General features: G+C 60.5%; 1 protein-coding gene across 2 annotated transcripts; it reads right to left on the bottom strand.

Annotated features, from left to right (window-relative positions):
* Nucleotides 1-5214: 5214 nt before the first annotated feature.
* On the bottom strand, nucleotides 5215-16314 carry LOC123354037 (syntaxin-10-like). Of its 2 annotated transcripts, XM_044995649.1 has the most exons (9): nucleotides 16183-16314; nucleotides 15279-15448; nucleotides 13919-14013; nucleotides 13295-13357; nucleotides 12636-12752; nucleotides 12057-12163; nucleotides 11564-11658; nucleotides 11039-11088; nucleotides 5215-5437 (listed from the first exon to the last, which is right to left on the bottom strand). In XM_044995649.1, the coding sequence occupies exons 1-9, from the start codon at nucleotides 16215-16217 to the stop codon at nucleotides 5333-5335; spliced, it is 837 nt and encodes a 278-aa protein (XP_044851584.1). In that variant the 5' UTR covers nucleotides 16218-16314; the 3' UTR covers nucleotides 5215-5332. The 2 variants fall into 2 exon arrangements, with proteins under 2 accessions (XP_044851584.1, XP_044851585.1); XM_044995650.1 differs by lacking the exon at nucleotides 11039-11088 and having other exon boundaries at nucleotides 5216-5437.
* Nucleotides 16315-20102: the final 3788 nt, after the last annotated feature.

Below are 20102 nucleotides of genomic sequence, written 5' to 3'. Positions count from 1 at the left end.
TCAGAAACTTCACCGGCTCACTGGCAAAATTCCAAATGTTGGAGGAAAAGGTTTTGATTTTTTTTCTCTCTAAATGTTTTTCTGGGATTTTGATCAGCTGTAAAGAGCCCAGCGAAGTGCTTCACATTGGGACGGAATTTGAAACTTGGACGCAGCTCCAAATTTGGACCAAATGTCACTCGTCTGTCCCCTCCCCTCGTTTTCCTCCCAACCCTATTTTATCACAATTTGTTTGGAAATATTTCTCGGTCAGGGGCCCGTTGGTCTGGCTACCGGTGGCTTGCGTGGTTAACCTTGTCTCTAGATCAGCAGCATCGGTCAGGTTGGCTCTTGAAGAAATTAAAAGCAAAAGACTTTGGGATCGTGGTAACTTACTAGAAATCAAAGACGAGCGTGTGGTGTGTGTTAGTTATTTGAAATAACCTTTTTTTTTAATTCCTCCTTTGTTTTAACATGTGTTTTTTAAATGTGGTGGTATATGAAATATTTTTTTGGGTGCATATTTTACTGATTTCACTATCCCCCTCCCTCCCGATTTAAAAATAATAATTATGAAGGGGGGGGGAATAACTGGCTTCCCAATGACACTGTGACGACTTTATTTCACTTTCAGAAAGGACACTGTCAAAGCATTGTTAGGGCCCCGGGCCTGCACACTCCGCTCTGGGCACCGAATCCTGTGGGATTACGCCTGTAGTTATAGAGAGGTGCATTCTGTGAAGCTTGCCAGGAAGCGGCAGCCTCCAATGGTAATGTGCTTGTGGCTGGGACCCCCGTGCCGCTCTGCTGGCTGAAATCTGAACTGCTCACCTGTGGGACAAGAGCCCAACACTGCTAAGTAGGAGCCTGGTTCTTCTGTAGCACAGAGGGCTGCGGGGTGGGATTCTCCTGTGCAGAGCAGGAGGATCTGAGTTCTAATCCTGCTGTGAAATTGCACATGAGAGTTAAATCTGGGGTGAGGATAGATTTGTTACAATGTATTTTAACAAAGTCTTCAGTTGTTTTACTTGTAACCACTGGGGATTCGGAGATTTTCCAATGTCCCATCCATAGAATCATAGTCCGGGGTCCTGCACTTTTGGCAGGACTAATTATCTCGACCATCCCCGACTGGTGTTTGTCCAACCTGCTCTTAAAAATCGCCCATGATGGAGATTCCACAACCTCCCTTGGTAATTTATTCCCGTGCTTAACCACCCTGACAGTCAGGAGTTTTTTCCTAACATCCAACCTCTATAGCCCTGGCTGCAATTTAAGCCCGTTGCTTCTTGTCCCTAAGGATCAGAACTCAGATCTTCCTACGCTGCCCACGTTAGCCCCAGCCGGCCCCGTCGCAGGAGAATCGTGCTGGTTCATTCGCTTCGTGGTCACTTCTACAGTTTCACTTTGAGCTCCCCTCCGGGCAGGGGAGGGAGGTGATGAGATTCAAATATTGAAACCAGACTTGCAAAAATCCTGTTTCCCAGAGCGATTAAAATAGTCTAGAAAACACAGAGCCTACAGCCGGGTAACAAAGCCCTCTAGACAAGTGTGAGAACGATGCTTTTTTTTTTTTTAAAAACCAAAACCTTTTTCGCTTGGCCTACGTTGTTTGACAGCCTTTGTCCAGCAGGGGGCAGGCTGCAGGTGATGGGAATTAGCCGGCTTCCCCCATAGCTGCCCAGTCTCTCTCCTCTACCAGAGGGTGCGGGTTGCCCCGGGGGGGCTAGGGCAGATGTGTGTCACCGCTGTGGGTGTCTGCAGAGCGTGGAGTCTGGTAGTGGCCACGCTGGGGGCTGTGGCAGCTCTGGGGGGGCTTCAGTTCAGTGCCCCGGGGTGTCGGCTGAGATGGCGGCCGGGCTTTGAGGGGCATCGAAGTGGGGTCTTGTGAATCTCCCCTCCCCCTTGGGGGGGGGGAGGAGGAGGGGGGAATTTCCTGGCAGGTTGTTAGATAGATGCTCGCTCGTCGCCTGCCCCTCCCTGATGCTGATCTGAAGCACGTACCCTAGTCCTTACAAAGGGGCCCTGAGGGTGGGGATTGGGGGGAGCCCAGGGCTGCGGGTCGGGACTGAGGGGCACCGACAGGCTGGGTGGAGCTTTCCCAGCATCTGCCTGGCTCGGGCCCCGTTGTCATTGAATTGACTTGCAAGCCGTCTTGTCTCTCGGTGGGGGATGGGGCGTGGAGTGGGCCATCAGGCCGGGGGGTGCTTCCTCCCCCCGGCTTTCTCCGTTGTCCCACGTTTGGCCTGGAGCCCTGCATTCAGGCGGGGTAGGATTCCTGTGTGGTAATAGTCAGGCCACCGGGGGGCGAACTTCACCAGAGCCTCTGTGCGGGGGCTTGAGGTGCAGGCGCCTCAAAGTGGGTTGTGGGGGGGCCCTCCCTGTCTGGCAGATGGAGAAAGGGAGGCACTGAGGTGTCTTGTCCCAGGATCCGGAGGAATCAGTAGAAAAGCTGGGGCTAGAACCCAGGAGTCCTGGCTCCTATCCCCCACTCTAGCCCCCTCCCCTCCCAGAGCTGGGGCTAGAACCCAGGAGTCCTGGCTCCTGTCCCCACCTCCCCACTCCCCTCCCAGAGCTGGGGCTAGAACCCAGGAGTCCTGGCTCCTATCCCCCACTCTAGCCCCCTCCCCTCCCAGAGTGGGGGATAGAACCCAGGAGTCCTGGCTCCCAGCCCCCCAGCTCTCACCCACTAGACCCCTCTCCCGTCCCAGAGCTGGGGATAGTACCCAGGAGTCCTGGCTCCCAGCCCCTCCTGCTCTAACCCACTGCCCTCCCAGAGCTGGGGAGAGAACCCAGGAGTCCTGGCTTTCTCTTCCCTACACTTCCCGCAGCGCTAACCATTAGACAACACTCCCGCTCAGAACCCAGCTCTCCTGACTTTGCCAAGTGCCTTACCGGCTGCGCTGCGCTGCGCTGCCTGCCTGGCTGCTGTTGATTTGTAATGTTTCGTTCGTTTACGCTGACTGGGACAGATTCCTTGGCCCAGGATATAAATCCCCCCTCCCCCCCCCGAAGAAGAAGTGGGGCAGGATCCGACTTCCCTGACGTACGGCCCCAAATAATGCAGCTACCAGTGGAGGGGCCTGTTCTGCCGGCGCCTTTGGCAATAGGCCTGTGGGGTCGGGTAGAAATGTGAGGCTGTGTCACTTTCTTGGGGCACTTGTAGGATGGCCCCTGGGGCTGGATCTGCTCTACACAGGCAGGAGGGGAGCGGTCCCGTGACCGGAGCAGGGCAGTACAGGGGGGATAGGGACTGGGGGCCGGTGAAAGCTGCGGATCAGCGTGTGTTATGTGCTCCTCGCAGCCCCCTCTCTGCGCCTGGTCCGCAGACGATCTGCCACAAGCTGGAGCAGCTCCTGCTTTTAGCTCCGGAGGTGTGGCCGTCGCACCAGGACTCCTGGGTTTTCTTCCCAGCTCTGGGACGGGGAGTCCCCCCTTCGGTCTCTGTGCCTCAGTTCCCCCCCCCCCCACACACACTGAAATGGAGGGGATACTGGCCCAGCCTGGTGACCAACAGGGGATGAGGGCAGCGTGAGCTGACAGCGTTCGCGGTGAGGATGTAGCCGAGCACACGGTGTGGTGAGTGTCAGGGAAAAGCAGCCGGATCTGGTGACTAGCAGGGCAATCCCTTGGGGTGGGGGTTGCTTCTGGGATCTCCCCGATCCCTGTTCTTGCCCTAGATCTCAGCGGGGGTCCCTGCCGTCTGGGGTGATCTCAGCCCAGGGCTTTGGGCGCGGAGGGGTGGCTGGGGTGTCTGTGGTTTGGGGACCGTCTGCCGGGAGTGTCAGCGCCCAGCTTTTCCCTTTGGCTCCCAGTGTGGGGGTGGCAGGTGGCAGCGCCCTCCCATGTGACGAGTTGACCAAGTCTCTGCTTCGCAAAGGAGGGCTGGGGTCCTTCCTGCGCCCGGCCTCGGACCCTTCCCAGATAATGTCCCTTTAGCCCGTTCACTCCCGCTCACCCGCCCTGGCGCAGACACGGGGGCCAGACTCGCCTCTGAGCCCATCGATTTGGCCCAGCCTGAGCCAGAGAGCGGGGTTTGAATGCTGCTATTCCCCAGATGGGCCGCCGGGTGGCGCTGTTGCTGTCTGCAGCAGTATGGGGCTGGGGGATGGTGGGGAGATGTCTGTGTTGGTGGGAACCTAGAGATTGAAGCATCTAGGCCTGTAACGAGCGAGGGTCAGTGGGGAGGAGCTGATGGGGTGGATGCGGCAGGGGCAGGGATCGGCCCGGTTCTCCTCTCGCTGATGCCTGAGCGCCAGCTCAGAATCCCGCCCCCTCGGCCTAAAGGGCAGCCTGGGCTTGTCCTCGCCGGTGGATCAGACTTATCCCCACGTGGGAGGGGGCCCAAGCTCTAAGCCCCCTTTCCGTTCCCTTGCCTCGGCCTCCAGTGTCAATTAGAGCAGCCTGGAGGCTGCTCTAACTCCCGCTTCAGGCCTGGGGAGGTACAGAATAGGCTGATCTGCCCCCTATTTCCACCACCTGGGAAGGCCCCTAGGCAGGGTGGAATTCCCAGGCCCTCTGCACCCCACCCCCCGCGGTAACAGGCCTTTTGATTTAATATTGTAAAAGGGAAACGAGATTTCAGTCCGAGCTCCTGGAGTTAAATGCTTAATTCCCAGGGGAGTTAGGCACACGAATGCCTTTCAGGACTTGGGCTTTAGTTTATAATGCAGGGAGAGGGGATTCTGGGGCCGGGGGCCCAGTGGGAATGGGTTTGCCGCAGCCCCCTGTAGCTGAGCTGGGTTACGCCAGTGCAGGTCCGCTGCTGATGCTTTGGTTGTAATGGAGTGACTCTGGATTGTCTGGTGCTCAGAGGAGTGACTCCGGATTGACACCGGAACTGAGATGGGAGCAGGTCTCACTTTCTGCAGCTAGAATTTTCTCTTTTTTTTTTTTTTTTTCTTTTTTGAGTCCCCCCCCTCCTTCCCTGCCAGCCCCGAGAGGACTGAGATGGGTGTGTCTCGTCCGTCCCCCCCCCCCCCCCGTGTGCTCCCGGCGCTCCAGCCTCATTGACACTGTAACTCGGGAGACCTCTCCTGATGCAACGTGCCGGGAGTCCCAGATACCTCTGCACCCCGACGTTCTCGACTCTCTCCCAGGAGCCAAGGGAGAGCCCCTGCCATAGATCTGTGCCTGGAAATGGGATGTTAGCCACACGCTCGTCCACCCAGGCCGCAGTGTGTTTGCCACACCTCCCTTCACCCCAAATTAGCCGTGCTGGAAACCTGGCCCCCTGCCCCTCGCCAGGTTCAAGTGGGAAGCCCCCCCGTCCCCACTCCGGCAATGGGATTTTTTTTTCTGAGCTGGCAAATTTATTCACACGATTGTTTGAGTTTTCTTTCCAATCTGGACTTCACTTCACGCGTTTGAGTTGGGAAGCGGCACCTGGGTTTTTGGGCAGCTTTTTGGTTGGTTGCTTTGGTTTCCCTTTCGTTCCCATCGTCGTCGGTTTTCGTTTCTTTTTCCAAAAAAAAACAAACAAAAAAAACAAATTTGAGGGGAAAAAAAAGTATTAAAAACCCCTCTCTAATTTACACTTTAAAAAGCACTAAACGCCTGATTGTTCAAAGCGCCTGCCCATGCAGCATGGATGCCTTCCAAGTGCTTTCAGTTGATGCAAGTAGCTTCTATAATCTCAAGCATCCCCGATCCCCCGTCTCTGCCGCCCCCTCATAACATACTTACAAAGAGGAAAACAAAACAAAAAAATTAATTTTTTTTTAATGCAACTCACTCTTCGCTCCCCAGCGCCCCCTGCTGTTACTCTAACCCTGCCCCCGCCCCCCCAATAATGCCAGTATTTGTTCTGTGTTATAAGTGCCAAGAAATTTTTGTGACTCCCTCATTCCTGTGACCTGAGAGTATCGACAATTGCACATTAACTACTGTAAAGATTTAAAAAAAGAGGAATTCAGAAATGTTAATAATAATAAAAAAAAGGTTTGTAACAAATTTGCACACCTGGCTGGTTATTTTCTACCCTGATTTCACACGCACACCCCAGGCATTTGCCAACAGCTGGAGAGTGGTGTTTAAGGCACTCAAGATAGCTGGGTTCGGTTCCTTGGCCAAGTCATTGCCAATTCTGTGCCTCAGTTTCCCCATCTAAAATAGGGGATCGTTCTACTCCCTTTGCCTATTTAGGTTGTAAGACCATGGCGCTAACATGGGGTACAGAGTCGAAGGTCAGAGGGGCTCTCTGCGATCATGAGTCCAGAGGACCTCCCTGAATTAATTCCTGCTTGAACTACGGGACGAGCTTCTCGGGAAACATCCGATCTTGATTTACAAATTGTCAGGGGTGGAGACTCGACCAGGCCCCTGGGTAAGTTGCTCCAGTGATTAAATAACCTCACACCTGATGCCCAGTCTGCACTGGGCTAGCTTCAGCTTCCAGCCTTTGGCTCGTGCTGACCCTTGGGCTGCTAGATTGACCGGTCGTCTGTTATCCGAGAGTTGTTCCCCGGGTAAGTCGAGTCACGTGTCCTGGGCTGGCCCCTGTAAGGGGAGGCAGGGCCAGATGCGTCCCTGAAGAGCCGCTCCCCAGGGAGGGACCCCATTCGGGCAGGTCATTGACCAGAGGACCAGCTGGCGGCGGGGTACGGCCTTATGCGGAGGCAGGGAAACAGGCCGCACACACACAGCTGCTGGCCAGGAGCCACCGGAAGCCCAGGGCCAGGAGCACAAGTTTCTTTTGCCCCATCCCCCAGCCTGGGGGCCGCTCGTCGGCAGTAGCCCCAGGGCTGGACGTGAGGGACTCGGGGGGGGTTCTTTGTCCTCTTCAGGAGCTAAGCAACGAGCCCCCTCGCCAAGGGGGCGTCTCGTCCTCAGGTCCCGGCTCTGAGCGAGGCAGCGCAGCCAAGCCACGTGGTGCCACCAGGGGGCGCGCGTGAGGCGATCACCTCACCCCTAACTTTCTGGGTCAGCGCTGGAGCGCCCGGCCGGCTTCCCAAAGCTGGAATCCAGCCCGTGGCACGTGTCTGCCCCCCTCACCCGTCGAGCCCCAGCCTCCTGGCTGTGCGGCCACAGGGTTCCAGCAGGGGGCGCACGTGTGCCCCCTGCAGCCAGCCCTCTGTCGCCCCCTGCGGGCTAGCTTGGCTAGTTAGCACATCAGGGCAGCCAGCTGCCTCCCCCATGTTTGTGCCGAGCCAGCCACGCTGGGTCCCAGCTGGGTCCTGGGGCACTGACAGCCGAGATCGATGAGCACGGCCGGGATCGAGCTGGTGCGCACCACGCCCAGCCCCCTGGCTGTCAGGGAGTGACTCCAGAGTGACAGCAGGCTGGGAGAGCCCGGCGACCCTCTGTCCACGTCTGCACAGTGTCTGGGGTGACATGGGCCCTGATCTCAACCGGGGGGTCTGGGCAGCACCTGGTGAGCCAGGGGCCCTGATCTCAGCTGTGGGGAGCAGTGCCTGGCAGCATGAGGGCCCTGATCTCAGCTGGGGGAGGGGCGGGCAGCGCCTGGCGGGATGAGAGCCCTGATCTCAGCTGGGGGAGATGGGGGGACAGCACCTGGTGAGCCAGGGGCCCTGATCTCAGCTGGGGGGGATGTGGGGGGGACAGCGCCTGGCAGCATGAGGGCCCTGATCTCAGCTGGGGGAGGGGCAGGCAGCGCCTGGCGGGATGAGAGCCCTGATCTCAGCTGGGGAGGGCAATGCAGCACCTGGTGGGACGAGGGCCCTGATCTCAGCTGGGGGGGGGGCGGGGAGGGTGGCAGCACCTGGCAGGACAAGACCCACCCACTCAGCTGGAGGCTCTAGCAGACTACAGATCATTTCAGGGAGACTCATCAACTCTGGCTCAGGCCCTGAATTTTCCCCAACGCTCCCCCCCACCCATTTCCACTGGAATTTTAAAATGCTGCAACACGTGGTGTGATGCAGAGAGTGGTGAGGAGATAATATAACCCCCCCCCCCATTGTTCTCAAAGATTTCTTTAGCTTCTCAGCTACCCCAGGAAAAGCAGCACCTGGCTTTGGGGCAGGGGTGGGGGCTGATTGCTCAGCCCCCCCCCCCTTCCCAGGTGGGAGCAGGTGCCATCCAACTGTAATAGGCCTCACTCAGGGTCTGGTTGGGGAGCGGGGCCTAGTGGTCACAGCCGCCAGCTGCCTGCCAAGGGGGTTGTGGGGAGGGGAGCCCGGGCCCACCCACTCCACCAGGCTCCCATCCAGGGCCCTTTGGGCTACCCGTGGGCTGGCAACCAAGGCTGCTTAAGGCTGTTCTCCCTGGGCCTCTTCCTCTCGTCCCCCCCACAGCTGAGTCCAAGGCTTTCCCCTGGTGAGGAAATCCAAACCCCAATAAGTAAGACGGGGGGGAGGTACCAAGGGCCATGGGATCCTTCCCCCTCTGGTGGGTCAGAGCCTTTACGCTTCCCGCTGCTCTGCTCCCCTCCCGCTCTGCCACCCACACGAGCTAATTCCCTGCCTTTTAATCCCTCCAGCAGCTGGAGCATTTGCTGCAGGTGTTTTGAGATGGGGCCCAAAATAATCCCTTAATCCCATGTTGCCCAGTGTGGGGTCTGTACACTCCATCGCCCCAACCCAGCAGAGGCAGAGATCCTTGCAGGGGTGTCTAGGCGTCACCCCCTGCCCCAGCGCAGTGCCCGTATACACGGCCGCCTCTGGCTAGTCACGCACCAGATAGAAACTCTCGGGAGAGGCCCCTTGCAGCTCCCTTTGCAGCCTGCAGGGGGAGACAGAGCAGGGGGAGCCCCCTGCTGGGGCTCTCCCATGGGCCTGTTCATTGCAGCACCTGAGCCTATCCCCCCAGCTGCCAAGAGTCACGTAAACTCATCCCGCCTTTATAACGGGGGGCAGGGGCAGGCACCCAGGCCTCGTTAGCAGCTGTCTCCATTCATTCAGCCCCTCCAACGCCAACCCCATTTGCATTTCTGCTTCTGTCAGCTGGGCCCCGTTCCTGCCTGCGGAGAAGAGCCTGGCTGGGGGCAGGGGCACATCCCCCGGGAGACCCCAGAACCCTGCAGGTTACCACAGTTCCAAGCGCTGGGCCCGTGTCTGCCCCTTAGGGACCAAACCCAGCCCCCGAGAGGAGCTGCCGTGTTCTGGGCTGGCGCTGCCCGCGGGATTGCTGCGTTCTCAGGGCCCGGCCCGGTTCCCGGCAGCGCTTGGGAAGGCAGACAGGCCAGGGGCAGGGTGTGGCGGCCAGTGGCCAGATTCCCAGCTGGTGTAACAGCCAAGGAGGCACTTGGATTAACGCCAGCTGCAGAGCCACACCACGGATGTTGATGCACAACTGCGGCTGTCACAGCCTCAGCAGGTGTAAATCAGGGCAGTCTCATTGACCCCCCTGGGACAACACTGCTTTACACCAGCTGGGGATCTGGCCCCACTGACCCCAGTGGGAGGGTGACCAGATGTCCTGATTTTATAGGGACAGTCCCAATTTTTGGGTCTCTCTCTTATAGAGGTTCCTATTACCCCCCACCCCGTCCCGATTTTTCACACTTGCTGTCTGGTCACCCCACCCCGTGGAGGGATGGGTGAGTCCCATGTGCTGGGGATTTTCAGAGCACGGCGAAGATCCCCGGGGACAGAGCATTAAAAGCTCCCAAGGGCGGCCCCGTCTCAGCGCACGGAGCCACTGACAAAAACCAGGCGCCTTGAAAGGGACAAAACATTGGCCTCGAGTCCTCACTTTTGCTGCTTTATTGTTTAAAGGTTTTTTAAAAAAATATTAATTTGATTTTTTTTTTAAATTAGAAATTCAGGTTCCGGCGAGGCCACAAGACTCTGGGACCATGTCACATGGGAGCTGTCGTTGGACGTCCTTTGTGCCTCTACTTCCTCCCACAGGCCCTGCTCCCCGGCTGGACTACATCTCCCAGAACACACTGTGCTCACTCCCGGAGCAGAGCCACTGGGCTGCAGCCTGGGAGTTGCAGCCGGGAGCCCCTCCCACCCCCATTTTCCTCTGTGGGCCAAGCTCCCTGCCCAGACTACATCTCCCATGATGCACTGCACTCCCTCTCAGCTGCCATAGTGCATCATGGGAATTGTAGAAAGGAGTGTCTCATGCCCCTATTTCCCCCATGGGCCCTGCTCCCTGGCCAGACTATATCTCCCAGCATGCACTGCAGTCTCTCCTTGTGGCAGAGGCACCAGCAGGGTCCATCCCGGTTCTGTTTGTACAGCACCAAGCACCGTGGGGGCCTCCCAACTCTACCATAATACAAATAATTAACAACAAACCGACCGTCAGGTCCTCTTCCTCCCCTCTAAGGAAGCAAAAATCCAACAACGTGACCCCCCATTTCTTTAACTGAAAACCCGCCTGAGGAATTATTTTGGCTTTTCGTACAAAAAATGAGCGACGGCCCCGCCAGGGAGGGGCGAGGAGCCAGCGCAGGCCAGGCAAAGCGCAGCTGGGCTTTAAGGCAGGGGAGCCCTAAAAAGCAGCTGTCACCATCCCTGAACCCCGTGCGCCAGCCCAGCATGGGAGGGTATTAACAGCTGAGTTTGCACCCCATGCTAGTAAGAATCGGTCTACCTGCAACAGGCAGCTGGTGTGATAAGACAGCGCCCCCTGGTGGCACAGGCTGTGCTGCCCCATCCCGTCCTGGAACGGGCAAGCTGCTTCTCCTTCCCGCTCCTGGCTTTGCAGAAGGGGGGTGGAGGTACCAATGAACTGGCTTCCCTTCCCTCCCAAATCTGGGGAGAGATCAGAAGTGCCCCCCATTCCAGCACATTGCTACTGCCCCCTACAGGCTGACAACACCCCCAGCCCTGTACCTGACTGCAAGCCCCCGATGTGGAAGCAAAGGCTGGGGGGGAGGAGAGAAACACCTGAACCAGATTCCCAGCAGGAATCTCCCCTGGTACCTGGAGGTGCCTTTTCTTTACCATAGGTGCCAGCCCCAAAGGTCAGAGAAAGGCACCGTTTTGGGCTGTGCTCGAGCAGGGCAGCTCCTGGGCTGCTCGCCAAGCAATGATGGAGGCATGTGCGTGGAGGGGGAGAGGGGGGGCTGGTCAGGAGAGTGGTGCCCCCCCCACCCCCCGCAGTCCTGGCCAGCCGATTACAGAGTGAAGAAGAGGATAAGCACCACGATGAGGAGAACAAGCAGAACGCCGATCACACACCACTGGCGCCGGTCTGGGGAGGAGGAAGCACAGGGGGAGATGCAGTGAGTGTGGGGGGTGGGGTGGCAGGGACGATTCTGAGATTGGGGGGCAGGGGTTGGCTTAAGCACCGACACTAGGGACCTCTAGGCTGCCTGGGGTGCATTAAAGAAACCTCCCTCCCACATGCACACACATCCCAGGAGTAAAGCTCACTACCCCCCACCCCCGCTCCCCGCCCCGTTTTACGGAAGGGAAACTGAGGCAGGGGAAGGGACTTGCCCCAAAAGTCACACAGGGGCATGAATAGAAACCAGGAGTCCCGACTCGCTGCTCTCGACTAACCACCAGACTCCACTTCCCTCCCAAAGCTGGGGATAGAAGACTCCCGGCCCCTCCCTGCTCTAACCACTGAACCTCACTTCCTTCCCAGAGACAGGAAGGGGACTCAGGGTTTGAAGTCTCCTGGGTGCTTTGAAAAATCTCCCCCTGCCCGGCGCCTTCCTCACCGCTCTTCATGTGGGAGACCTTGGCCATCTTCTTCAGCACGCCGTCCATGCGGGACTGGGTGTGATCCATCTCCTGGCCGAACTCCTCCAGCATCCTGCCAAGCCAGGCTCAAGCTGTCATCAGGGTGCAGCGCCCACCCAGGGGGGCTGCGGTCAAGCCAGGAGACATGGAAACACCCCCCACCCCCACTAACATGCCTGCCCGGCTCCCCGTGTCGGGGATCCAGTCACTGCCGCTTTCAGTCCCCTGCCAAGGTGTCAGGAGGGGGCCTGTCCCATTCCCTCCCTCCACCGCCCCCAGGTTGGTGGGGCTTCTCCTCCGGGCACCTGTCATGCCTCTAAGAACTGGGCTGAGACCCGCCAAACTCACCTCACATGTGGGGCCAGATGGGAGGGATTTTCAGATCTGGGGCTGGTGCCCCCTAGTGGGGAAAGGCCTCATGTCCCATTCCCAGGCCCGTGAGCAGGTCTCCCCACACCCCGCCCCACTCACAAGCTCTGCTCGTCCAGCTCGTCCCCAACCCGGCCCGACATGTGCTTCAAGACCCGGATGCTGCCCGACACCAGCTCCAGCTGCTCGTCCTGCTGGTCTATGATCAGCTGCCGGGGAAGGGAGGCAGGAAAAGCCCAGTGAGTCGTTGCCAGGGGGATGTGCGACAGGGTCCCGTTACGGGGGAGGGGGGTGACTGGATTGGCACCAGAACGGTGGTGGGAGACAGGAACTGGGATGGTGGGAGGGAGGAATTGCTGCCCCCACCCCCTCAAAGTTTGCAACCGCCAGCCCCCAGGGTTAATCCCCAGGTTGTGGGGCTGTGGAACTCCCTGCTGCAGGGGGTCCAACACACAGGGCACGAGGGTGGCAGCTTGGGTAACTTTAGATCCAGCTCTCGGATGGGGTGGATGGATGTCAGGCCACAGCCCCCGACTCCCCCCACCCTGAGCTGATCACTACAGGGGTCTGGAAGGGAGGACACTGTGTCCCTCCTGGTCTGGGTGACTAGGGAGGCAGCAGGGCGTATCCGTCCCCTCGTAGCCCCCCAGCCCCTGCCTGTGGCCCCTGACAGCTCCCCACCTGCTGATGCAATTGCTGCTCCTCAATATAGCGGGAATTGGCTGACACCAGCTCCTCCCGCAGCTGCCCGGACCGCTCCGGGGGGGGCTTCTGGCTGGCCCCACCGCCAATCAGCATCTGCAGGGAGAGAGCGGAGCCCTGACTGGGGACCCATCCAGGCAACTGAGCGCTGGGGGTAGCAAGTGCCTCGGGATGAGGGGGGTGATGGGGACTGGGTGGCTCAGGGGGGTGGGGAATGGGACACGGGCCCTTCCCTTCTAGGGGGCACCGCCTCCGATCTGGAGGATGGCAACGCAGACTCCATATTCGCCTCCTCCCCCTGCTGTCAGCCCATCCCCTACACAGCAAGACCCTCATTACCAGAGGGGCGGGGGCCAAATGCACCATGGGGACCAGCCCCCCACCCCCGCGGGAGAGATCAGGCACCTTGCAGAGTGCCCAGGAGGCATGGGCAGCTATGTCCCTGGATGGAGCATCCCAGCTGCCAGGGGCTGCCACTCCAGCCTCCCCCATCAGCGGCTGCGGGACAGAGAGGATGGCGTACCAGGGCACGAGATGGGCTATAGGGCTTTCTATGGGGCCTGGGCGGTGCTGTGGGCTGGGGCTCCCCGCCCCCGCGAGCTCTCCCATTGCTGCTCAGGGAGGACGGGACCAGGTACCTCTCTGTTTTTCCGCTCAGCGAAGGCCAGGGCTGACGGGCTGGATATGTGATCCCGCATCTCCTGCCATGGAGGGGAGGGAAGGGGTTAAAAACGAGATTGGTCTGAAGCCAGAGGGGCTTGTTGCAGGGAGAGAGGGGGGCTTGTGAGAGCAGCAGCCCGGGGCACTTCCGTGGGGGTCCCCCTCCCCGTCGGCTTCACAGACAGAAATGGGAGCAGGGGGAAGGGAAGGGACTTCCCCATGGCAAGCCGGAAAGGCCAGGAACAGAACCCAGGTGACCTGGACTTCCCTTGCCTTAACCACTAGACCGCACTCCCCTCCCAGAGCTGGGGATAGAACCCAGGGGTCCTGGCTCCCAGCCCCTTGCTCTGTCCAATACACACACCGAGTTTCAAAACTACCTGCTGGAAACCATGATCCCTGACTCAGTTTCTCCTCCTCCCTGAACTATTGGGGTCCCTCCGCTGCACTAGCTGTTGTGCCCACTAGAGGGCAGCACAACCCCACACACTCAGAGGAGGTCCGAGTTTCCAGATTCCTCCAGCAGGGGGCGGCCCTGTGCCTCAGACAGAGACACACACAAGCCCCGGGGTCCTGATGCATTAGGGGCAGGGGTTCCCCACCTTGACAGAGTCCCGCATCTGCCTCACGAAGGCCCGTCTCTCCGTCAGCTCGCTGGCTTCGATCCTGAACTTGCGAGGGTTCGACTCCACAATGCGTGCGCCCGAGCTAAGGACCCAGCGCGCAGGGCACGGACAGAGTCCGGGCGCGGGAGTGGGGAGCACAGGACGGGGGAGAGTGGGTGGGGTGGACGAGGCCCCAGCCAGCCCATAGGCACCGAACAGCTCTCTGGATTTCCCTACATTCCCATGGACTCTCCCAGCAGGGGGTGCCGTGGGGAGAGGGGCAGAGGCCTGGCACTGGGGGGTCTCCCGGCTACTCCCAGCAGGGGGCACCGTGGGGAGCGGGGCAGAGGCCTGGCTCTGGGGGGGTCTCCTGGCTACTCCCAGCAGGGGGGTGCCGCAGGGAGCGGGGCAGAGGCCTGTCACTGGGAGGGGGCTCCCAGCTACTCCCAGTAGGGGGCGTCATGGGTGGGGGAGCTCCTGGACTCACCCAGCAGAGGGCATTGTGGGGAGCGGGGCAGAGGCCTGTCACTGGGAGGGGGCTCCCAGCTACTCCCAGTAGGGGGCGTCGTGGGTGGGGGAGCTCCTGGACTCACCCAGCAGGGGGCATTGTGGGGAGCGGGGCACAGGCCTGGCACAGGGGGAGGGGCTCCTGGCTACTCCCAGCAGGGGGCGCCGCAGGGAGCAGGGCAGAGGCCTGGCACTGGGAGGGGGCTCCCAGCTACTCCCAGCAGGGGGTGCCATGCGGAGCGGGGCAGAGGCCTGGCACGGGATGGGGCTCCTGGCTACTCCCAGCAGGAGGCACCGTGGGGAGCGGGGCAGAGGCCAGGCACTGGGGGGGGGGTCTCCTGGCTACTCCCAGCAGGGGGCGCCGTGGGGAGTGGGGCAGAGGCCTGGCACTGGGAGGGGGCTCCCAGCTACTCCCAGACGGGAGCGCCGTGGGGAGTGGGGCACAGGCGGGGCACAGGCCTGGCACGGGGGGAGGGGCTCCTGGCTACTCCCAGCAGGGGGCACCGTGGGGAGCGGGGCAGAGGCCAGGCACTGGGGGGGGTCTCCTGGCTACTCCCAGCAGGGGGCGCCGTGGGGAGCGGAGCACAGGCGGGGCACAGGCCTGGCAGGGGGGGAGGGGCTCCTGGCTACTCCCAGCAGGGGGCGCCGTGGGGAGCGGGGCAGAGGCCTGCCACGGGGGGAGGGGCTCCTGGCTACTCCCAGCAGGGGGCGCCGTGGGGAGCGGGGCAGAGGCCTGGCACGGGGGGAGGGGCTCCTGGCTACTCCCAGCAGGGGGCGCCGTGGGGAGCGGGGCAGAGGCCTGGCACGGGGGGAGGGGCTCCTGCAGGGGAACCTGGCCCCAGAAGGATATCAATGGTCTCCTCCAGATCCTCCAGGTCCCACTCGATGCTCCGCAGGCTGTTGCGCAGCTCGTTCGTGGTCCAGTCGAACTCCTCCGTGCTGACGACATGAGTCTCCTGCAGCAGCTCACACCAGCGCTCGTACAGCCCCCGGGCCGTGTTCACAGCCTTCTGCACCTCCCTGGGGGGCAGAGAGCAAGGGGGGGTGAGAAGACCCCCAGGGAGACGGCACTGTGCTGCCAAACCCTGTCTGGCTGCTCTTCAGCCCTCCACCTACCCACCCACCCCAGAGGTGGCTGCATCGCAGCACGAGGTGACCAGATGTCCCGATTTTATAGGGACAGTCCCGATTTTGGGGTCTTTTTCTTATCTAGGCTCCTATTATCCCCGACCCCCGTCCCAATTTTTCACACTTGCTGTCCGGTCTCCCTAGCAAGGAAATCCGGTATGAACAGCCCCCAGCCCTCACCCCAGAGGATGGGAAGGGATCTCCCCGCAGCAGAGGGGGGCTGTTCCTCCAAGGGGGAGGGGGGAAGGGAGATGTCTCTTCTTCCGGGGGGGTGGAAGGGGGGGTTTCTCCAGGGCGGGGGAGACGGAAGCGGGGGGGTTTCCTCCAAGGGCGGAAGGGGGGGTGGTCCAGGGGCGGGGGGCGGAAGGGAGGATTTCTCCAGGGGCGGGGGGGACGGAAGCGGGTGGGTTTCTCCAGGGGTGGATGCTCCAGGGGCGGGGGGGCGGAAGGGGGGTGCTCCAGGGGGGCACTCCAGGGACAGGGGGGCGGGAGGGTTTCTCCAGGGGCGGGGCCTCTCAAGGGGGGGGCAGGCTCCCCAGCGGGGCTCTCTGCACAGGGTCCCGGTGCTATTTTCAGCCCCATTTTAAGGGGGGGGGGCGATTCTGCGCGGGCCGCGGCCGACTCACCCCCGCACGGCGGAGAACGGGTCCTCCAGGGCCATGCTGCCGCCCCGGCCCCCCGCTCCGCCGGCTGCCGCCGCCGCTCCCCGCCATGTGACCGGCGCTGGCCCGGCCCCGCCGAAACTCCGGCCGCCGCCTTTGCTGGGGGCGGGGCGGCCTTGCCCGGACTGGGGGGGCGGATCCAGCCGGGCAGGCGGCAGCTGCGGGGGGGGGGGGCGGGGCTCCGCCCATTCACAACCCTCCATAGAGGAAAGGGGGGGGGGGACAAGGCTGAGCTGACCCCGAATTCCCGGCCCTGACCTGCTCCACACTGAGCCAAGGAGCGGAGACAGGGAACCCAGGAGTCCGGATTCTCCCATCCCCCACCGCCACATCCCGCCCCCGTCCCGAAACTGGGAATAGAACCCAGGAGTCCTGACTTCAGCCCTCCCCCTATTCCTATCCCCTCCCCCCAAACTAGGGCTAGAACCCAGGAGTCCTGACACACACACCCCGACCCCACTCTCCTCCCAGAGCAGAGAACAGAACCCGGGTGTCCGGACTCCCAGCCCCGCCCCCCAACTCTAGCCCCTAGACTCCACTCCCAGCTGCTCCTCCTCATGGGGATTTAATTCCAGTCCAGCCAGTATGACAAGTCCCTGCTGTGGGGTTACTGGTTATCCCCTCCCTGCCGCAGGGGATTTCTCATGACTCTTGCCAGCTGACTCCATGGGACCCTGGCCCCCAGGGGGCTGCTGCTAGGAGGCCTTGTGAGGGGTGACACTGAGCTGTTGAGGCCAGCAGGGTGGGGGGTGCATCGAGTTGGGGGGTGTAGCCATCGGGGGAGACGGGGGTTGTGTACATCTGAAGTTGTATGTGAGATTAGTTGATGGTCAGGTTGTGGAGGATAATGTGAGGGTTGTGTGCTGTGTGTGTGGGCAGGGTGTGTGGGGCAGGGGGGTTGCATGTTGTCAGATTGTGTGAGGGAGTTGTGTGGCATGCAGGCAGGTTGTATGTGTGTTTGAGCTGTGTACAGGTAGATTGTGTCCACTCAGGCTGGGTGTGGTTGTAGTCAGATTGTGGGCAGAGTTGTAGGGTATGTGTGTAGTCAGATTGTGTGTGTGGGAACAGGCAGTGTGTGTCAGGTGTTTACAGATAGGTTGTGTACAATCTGATTATGAGGGGATGTGTGTAGTCAGGTTGTATTTAGTCGAGTTGGGGGAGAGTTGTCTGATATGTGTAGAGGGAGGTTGTGGGGGGGAGGGTGGAGGCAGATTGTGAGTAGTCAGATAGTGTGGGGGAGTTGTGAGTCGGTGAGAGAAGTAGGCTGTGTACAGTCAGACTCTGCCTGGCAGCCCGGATGTGTGTAGTGAGGTTGTGTCATCTAGTTGGATTGTGGGGGGGATATTGTGGGTGGATGTGTTGTGTAGATGGGATGTGTTGGGAGTTATGTGTGGGTGGGGGTGATAGGCAGGTTGTGTGTGGGTGGGGGAGATGGGTTGTGTAGTCATTATGGAGGGAGTTGTGGGGGGAGATTGGCTGTATGTAGTCAGATTGTGGGGGGTTGTGTCATGTAGTTGGGCTGTTGGGGTGATAGGTGGTGGCTGGGGGAGACTGGGGGTGACAGGCAAGTGGTGGGTGGCTGGGGGAAATGGGGGGTGACTGCAGGGTGCTGTGGGGGTGACAGGCAGGTGGTGGGTGCCTGGGGGAGATAGTAAGAGGCTGTGGGGGTGACAGACAGGTGGTGGGTGGCTGGGGGAAGATGGGGGGGCTGTGGAGGTGGCAGGCAGGTGGTGGATGGCTGGGGGGAGATTGGGGGGTGACAGGCAGGTAGTGAGTGGCTGGGGGGAGATTGGGGAGGGCTGTGGAGGTGACAGGCAGGTGGTGGGTGGCTGGGGGAAGATGGGGGGGGCTGTGGAGGTGGCAGGCAGGTGGTGGAAGGAGGGGGGGAGATAGCGGGGTGACAGGCAGGTAGTGAGTGGCTGGGGGGAGATTGGGGAGGGCTGTGGGGGTGACAGGCAGGTGGTGGGTGGCTGGGGGGTATTGGGGGGTCACAGGCAGGTGATGAGGGGCTGGGGGGTATTGGGGAGTGACAGGCAGGTGGTGAGTGGCTGGGGGGAGATTGGGGAGGGCTGTGGGGGTGACAGGCAGGTGGTGAGTGGCTGGGGGGAGATTGGGGAGGGCTGTGGGGGTGACAGGCAGGTGGTGGATGGCTGGGGGGAGATTGGGGGTGGCAGGTAGGGAGGGGCTGGGGGGTATTGGGGAGTGACAGACAGGTGGGGGAGCTGGGGGGAGATTGGGGGGTGACAGGCAGGTGGCCAGGGGCTGGGGGGTGACAGGCGGGTGGTGAGTGGGTGGGGGCGCCAGGCTGGGGGGATGGGTGCAGTCCCACGTGCTGTGCACACAGGTGGGCTGCGGGGGAGGGATTTGCAGCGCGAGCCGATGGGTTTTTCCCGGTAGGATCCCGGAAGGACGCTCCCCATAGGCCACCACGGGGCCTTCCAGCCTCTGCCCTTATACGGAAAGAGGAAGCGAGGCGGCCGCAAACGTAGCCCCTTTTGGAACGTTGGTGCGCGCCGCGTTCGGATCCCGCCCCCTGTCGTCATGGGCCCCTGAGATAGTCATGGAAACGGTAACCGGGGCAGGCTGGGGTGACCTCAAGCGTGGGGCGGGGCCTCCGCCTCCTCTTCCTTCCTCTTAAAGAGCCCGCGGGGGGGAAGGGGCCGGTGCTGGGCCAGTTTCTTCCCGGGCCTGCGGGCAGGTGGGGGGGGGGGCTTGACCCCCCCCCCCCCAGCACCGACCCCCCCCCGGCAGTGCCACAGATGCGGGCGGGTAATTTTGGCCTCTTTGCAGCGCTGAGATTGTGACCCTCATAAAAAGAGGAAAAGCAGGTTTGTCGCCCCAATTCGGAAAATTGTTGCACCCGCTGGAGGGGCTTAAAGCAGCTTTGCCTGGAAGGGTTTCTGGGGCCTTCTGGAGCCAGCTTAAGTGGTGATACCAAACCGGCCGCACGCCTCACGCTGCCCCGTTCAACTTCATCTAGGTGGGGTGAAGCATGAAATGATACTACAGAGCGATTGCGTGGCCAGCACCGTTTGTACACATGCAGGAGATTTTGGCGTGGCTTGAGTGGCTATACAGGTGCTAACATTAGTACCTTAGGAGAGGAGCATAACGAGCCGGTGCAGTGCAGCCGCTTGCATCCGGCACACGCACGTTCTCAACGAACGGAGGAAGATTTCATTCACTACGAGTTCTGGCTCAGAGTTGGGGTTTGCTGTAGTACGGTGTGTTTACTGGCATGACACGAGACACAGCGATTGCATCGTACGGGCACGCATTTTGCAGCCAGCACGCAGATGTTGCAGTAACTCCAGTCAGTGGATTTAAACACAGATCGCGCTGTTTACACACACACACACATACACACACAGAGAAAGCGATGTTTGCGTTTGCACTCCATGTACACAAGGTGCGTTTTATCTAGCAGAGATTGCAGCCTCACACGCGTTCTGCTTCTGCTGCATTGCACGCGGAGACAGATTTATTTGGTAGACCGCATTAAACGGAGATGGTGCTTTTGCTCAGACACAGAAACGTTACACTCACAGGCTGCATTTGCACTTAAAACGGCGATTGTGCTTGTGTGCTCACGTTATTGTGCAGCGAGCTTTATAGCACGCTGTGCAGTGGCTGCATTTATGTATCGCATTGCGCGTGCACGTGCATTATCCGCTGCATTCAATGCATCGCGCGCACCCAAGCCTGGTGCAAGAGTTGCACGGCTGGCCCTGCACAGCCCGCTGGCGTCGGCTCCAGAGACCGCCTCGCACTCACACCCGCCCCGGCGGCATCTGCTGCACTGCGCGCGCAAACAAGCCCCCAGCTCTACGTTGGACGCGCATAATAAAGCACAAACTGCCGGGCGTCTGGCTGCTTGTGCCGAA

Source organism: Mauremys mutica, chromosome 20 (assembly GCF_020497125.1).
Source record: "Mauremys mutica isolate MM-2020 ecotype Southern chromosome 20, ASM2049712v1, whole genome shotgun sequence".
In the NCBI taxonomy this organism is placed as follows: domain Eukaryota; kingdom Metazoa; phylum Chordata; order Testudines; family Geoemydidae; genus Mauremys; species Mauremys mutica.
The sequence above is the reverse complement of the archived record's forward strand: the minus strand, read 5'-3'. Positions and strand labels throughout refer to the sequence as shown.

Coding starts and splice junctions, on each gene's coding strand:
- LOC123354037 (XM_044995649.1), bottom strand. CDS start 16,217: ATGGCCCTGGAGGACCCGTTCTCCGCCGTGCGGGG. Junction 15,449..16,182: donor CCGTTCTCCGCCGTGCGGGG/GTGAGTCGGCCG, acceptor TCTGCCCCCCAG/GGAGGTGCAGAAGGCTGTGA. Junction 12,164..12,635: donor AGCAGCAATTGCATCAGCAG/GTGGGGAGCTGT, acceptor CTTCCCCGGCAG/CTGATCATAGACCAGCAGGA.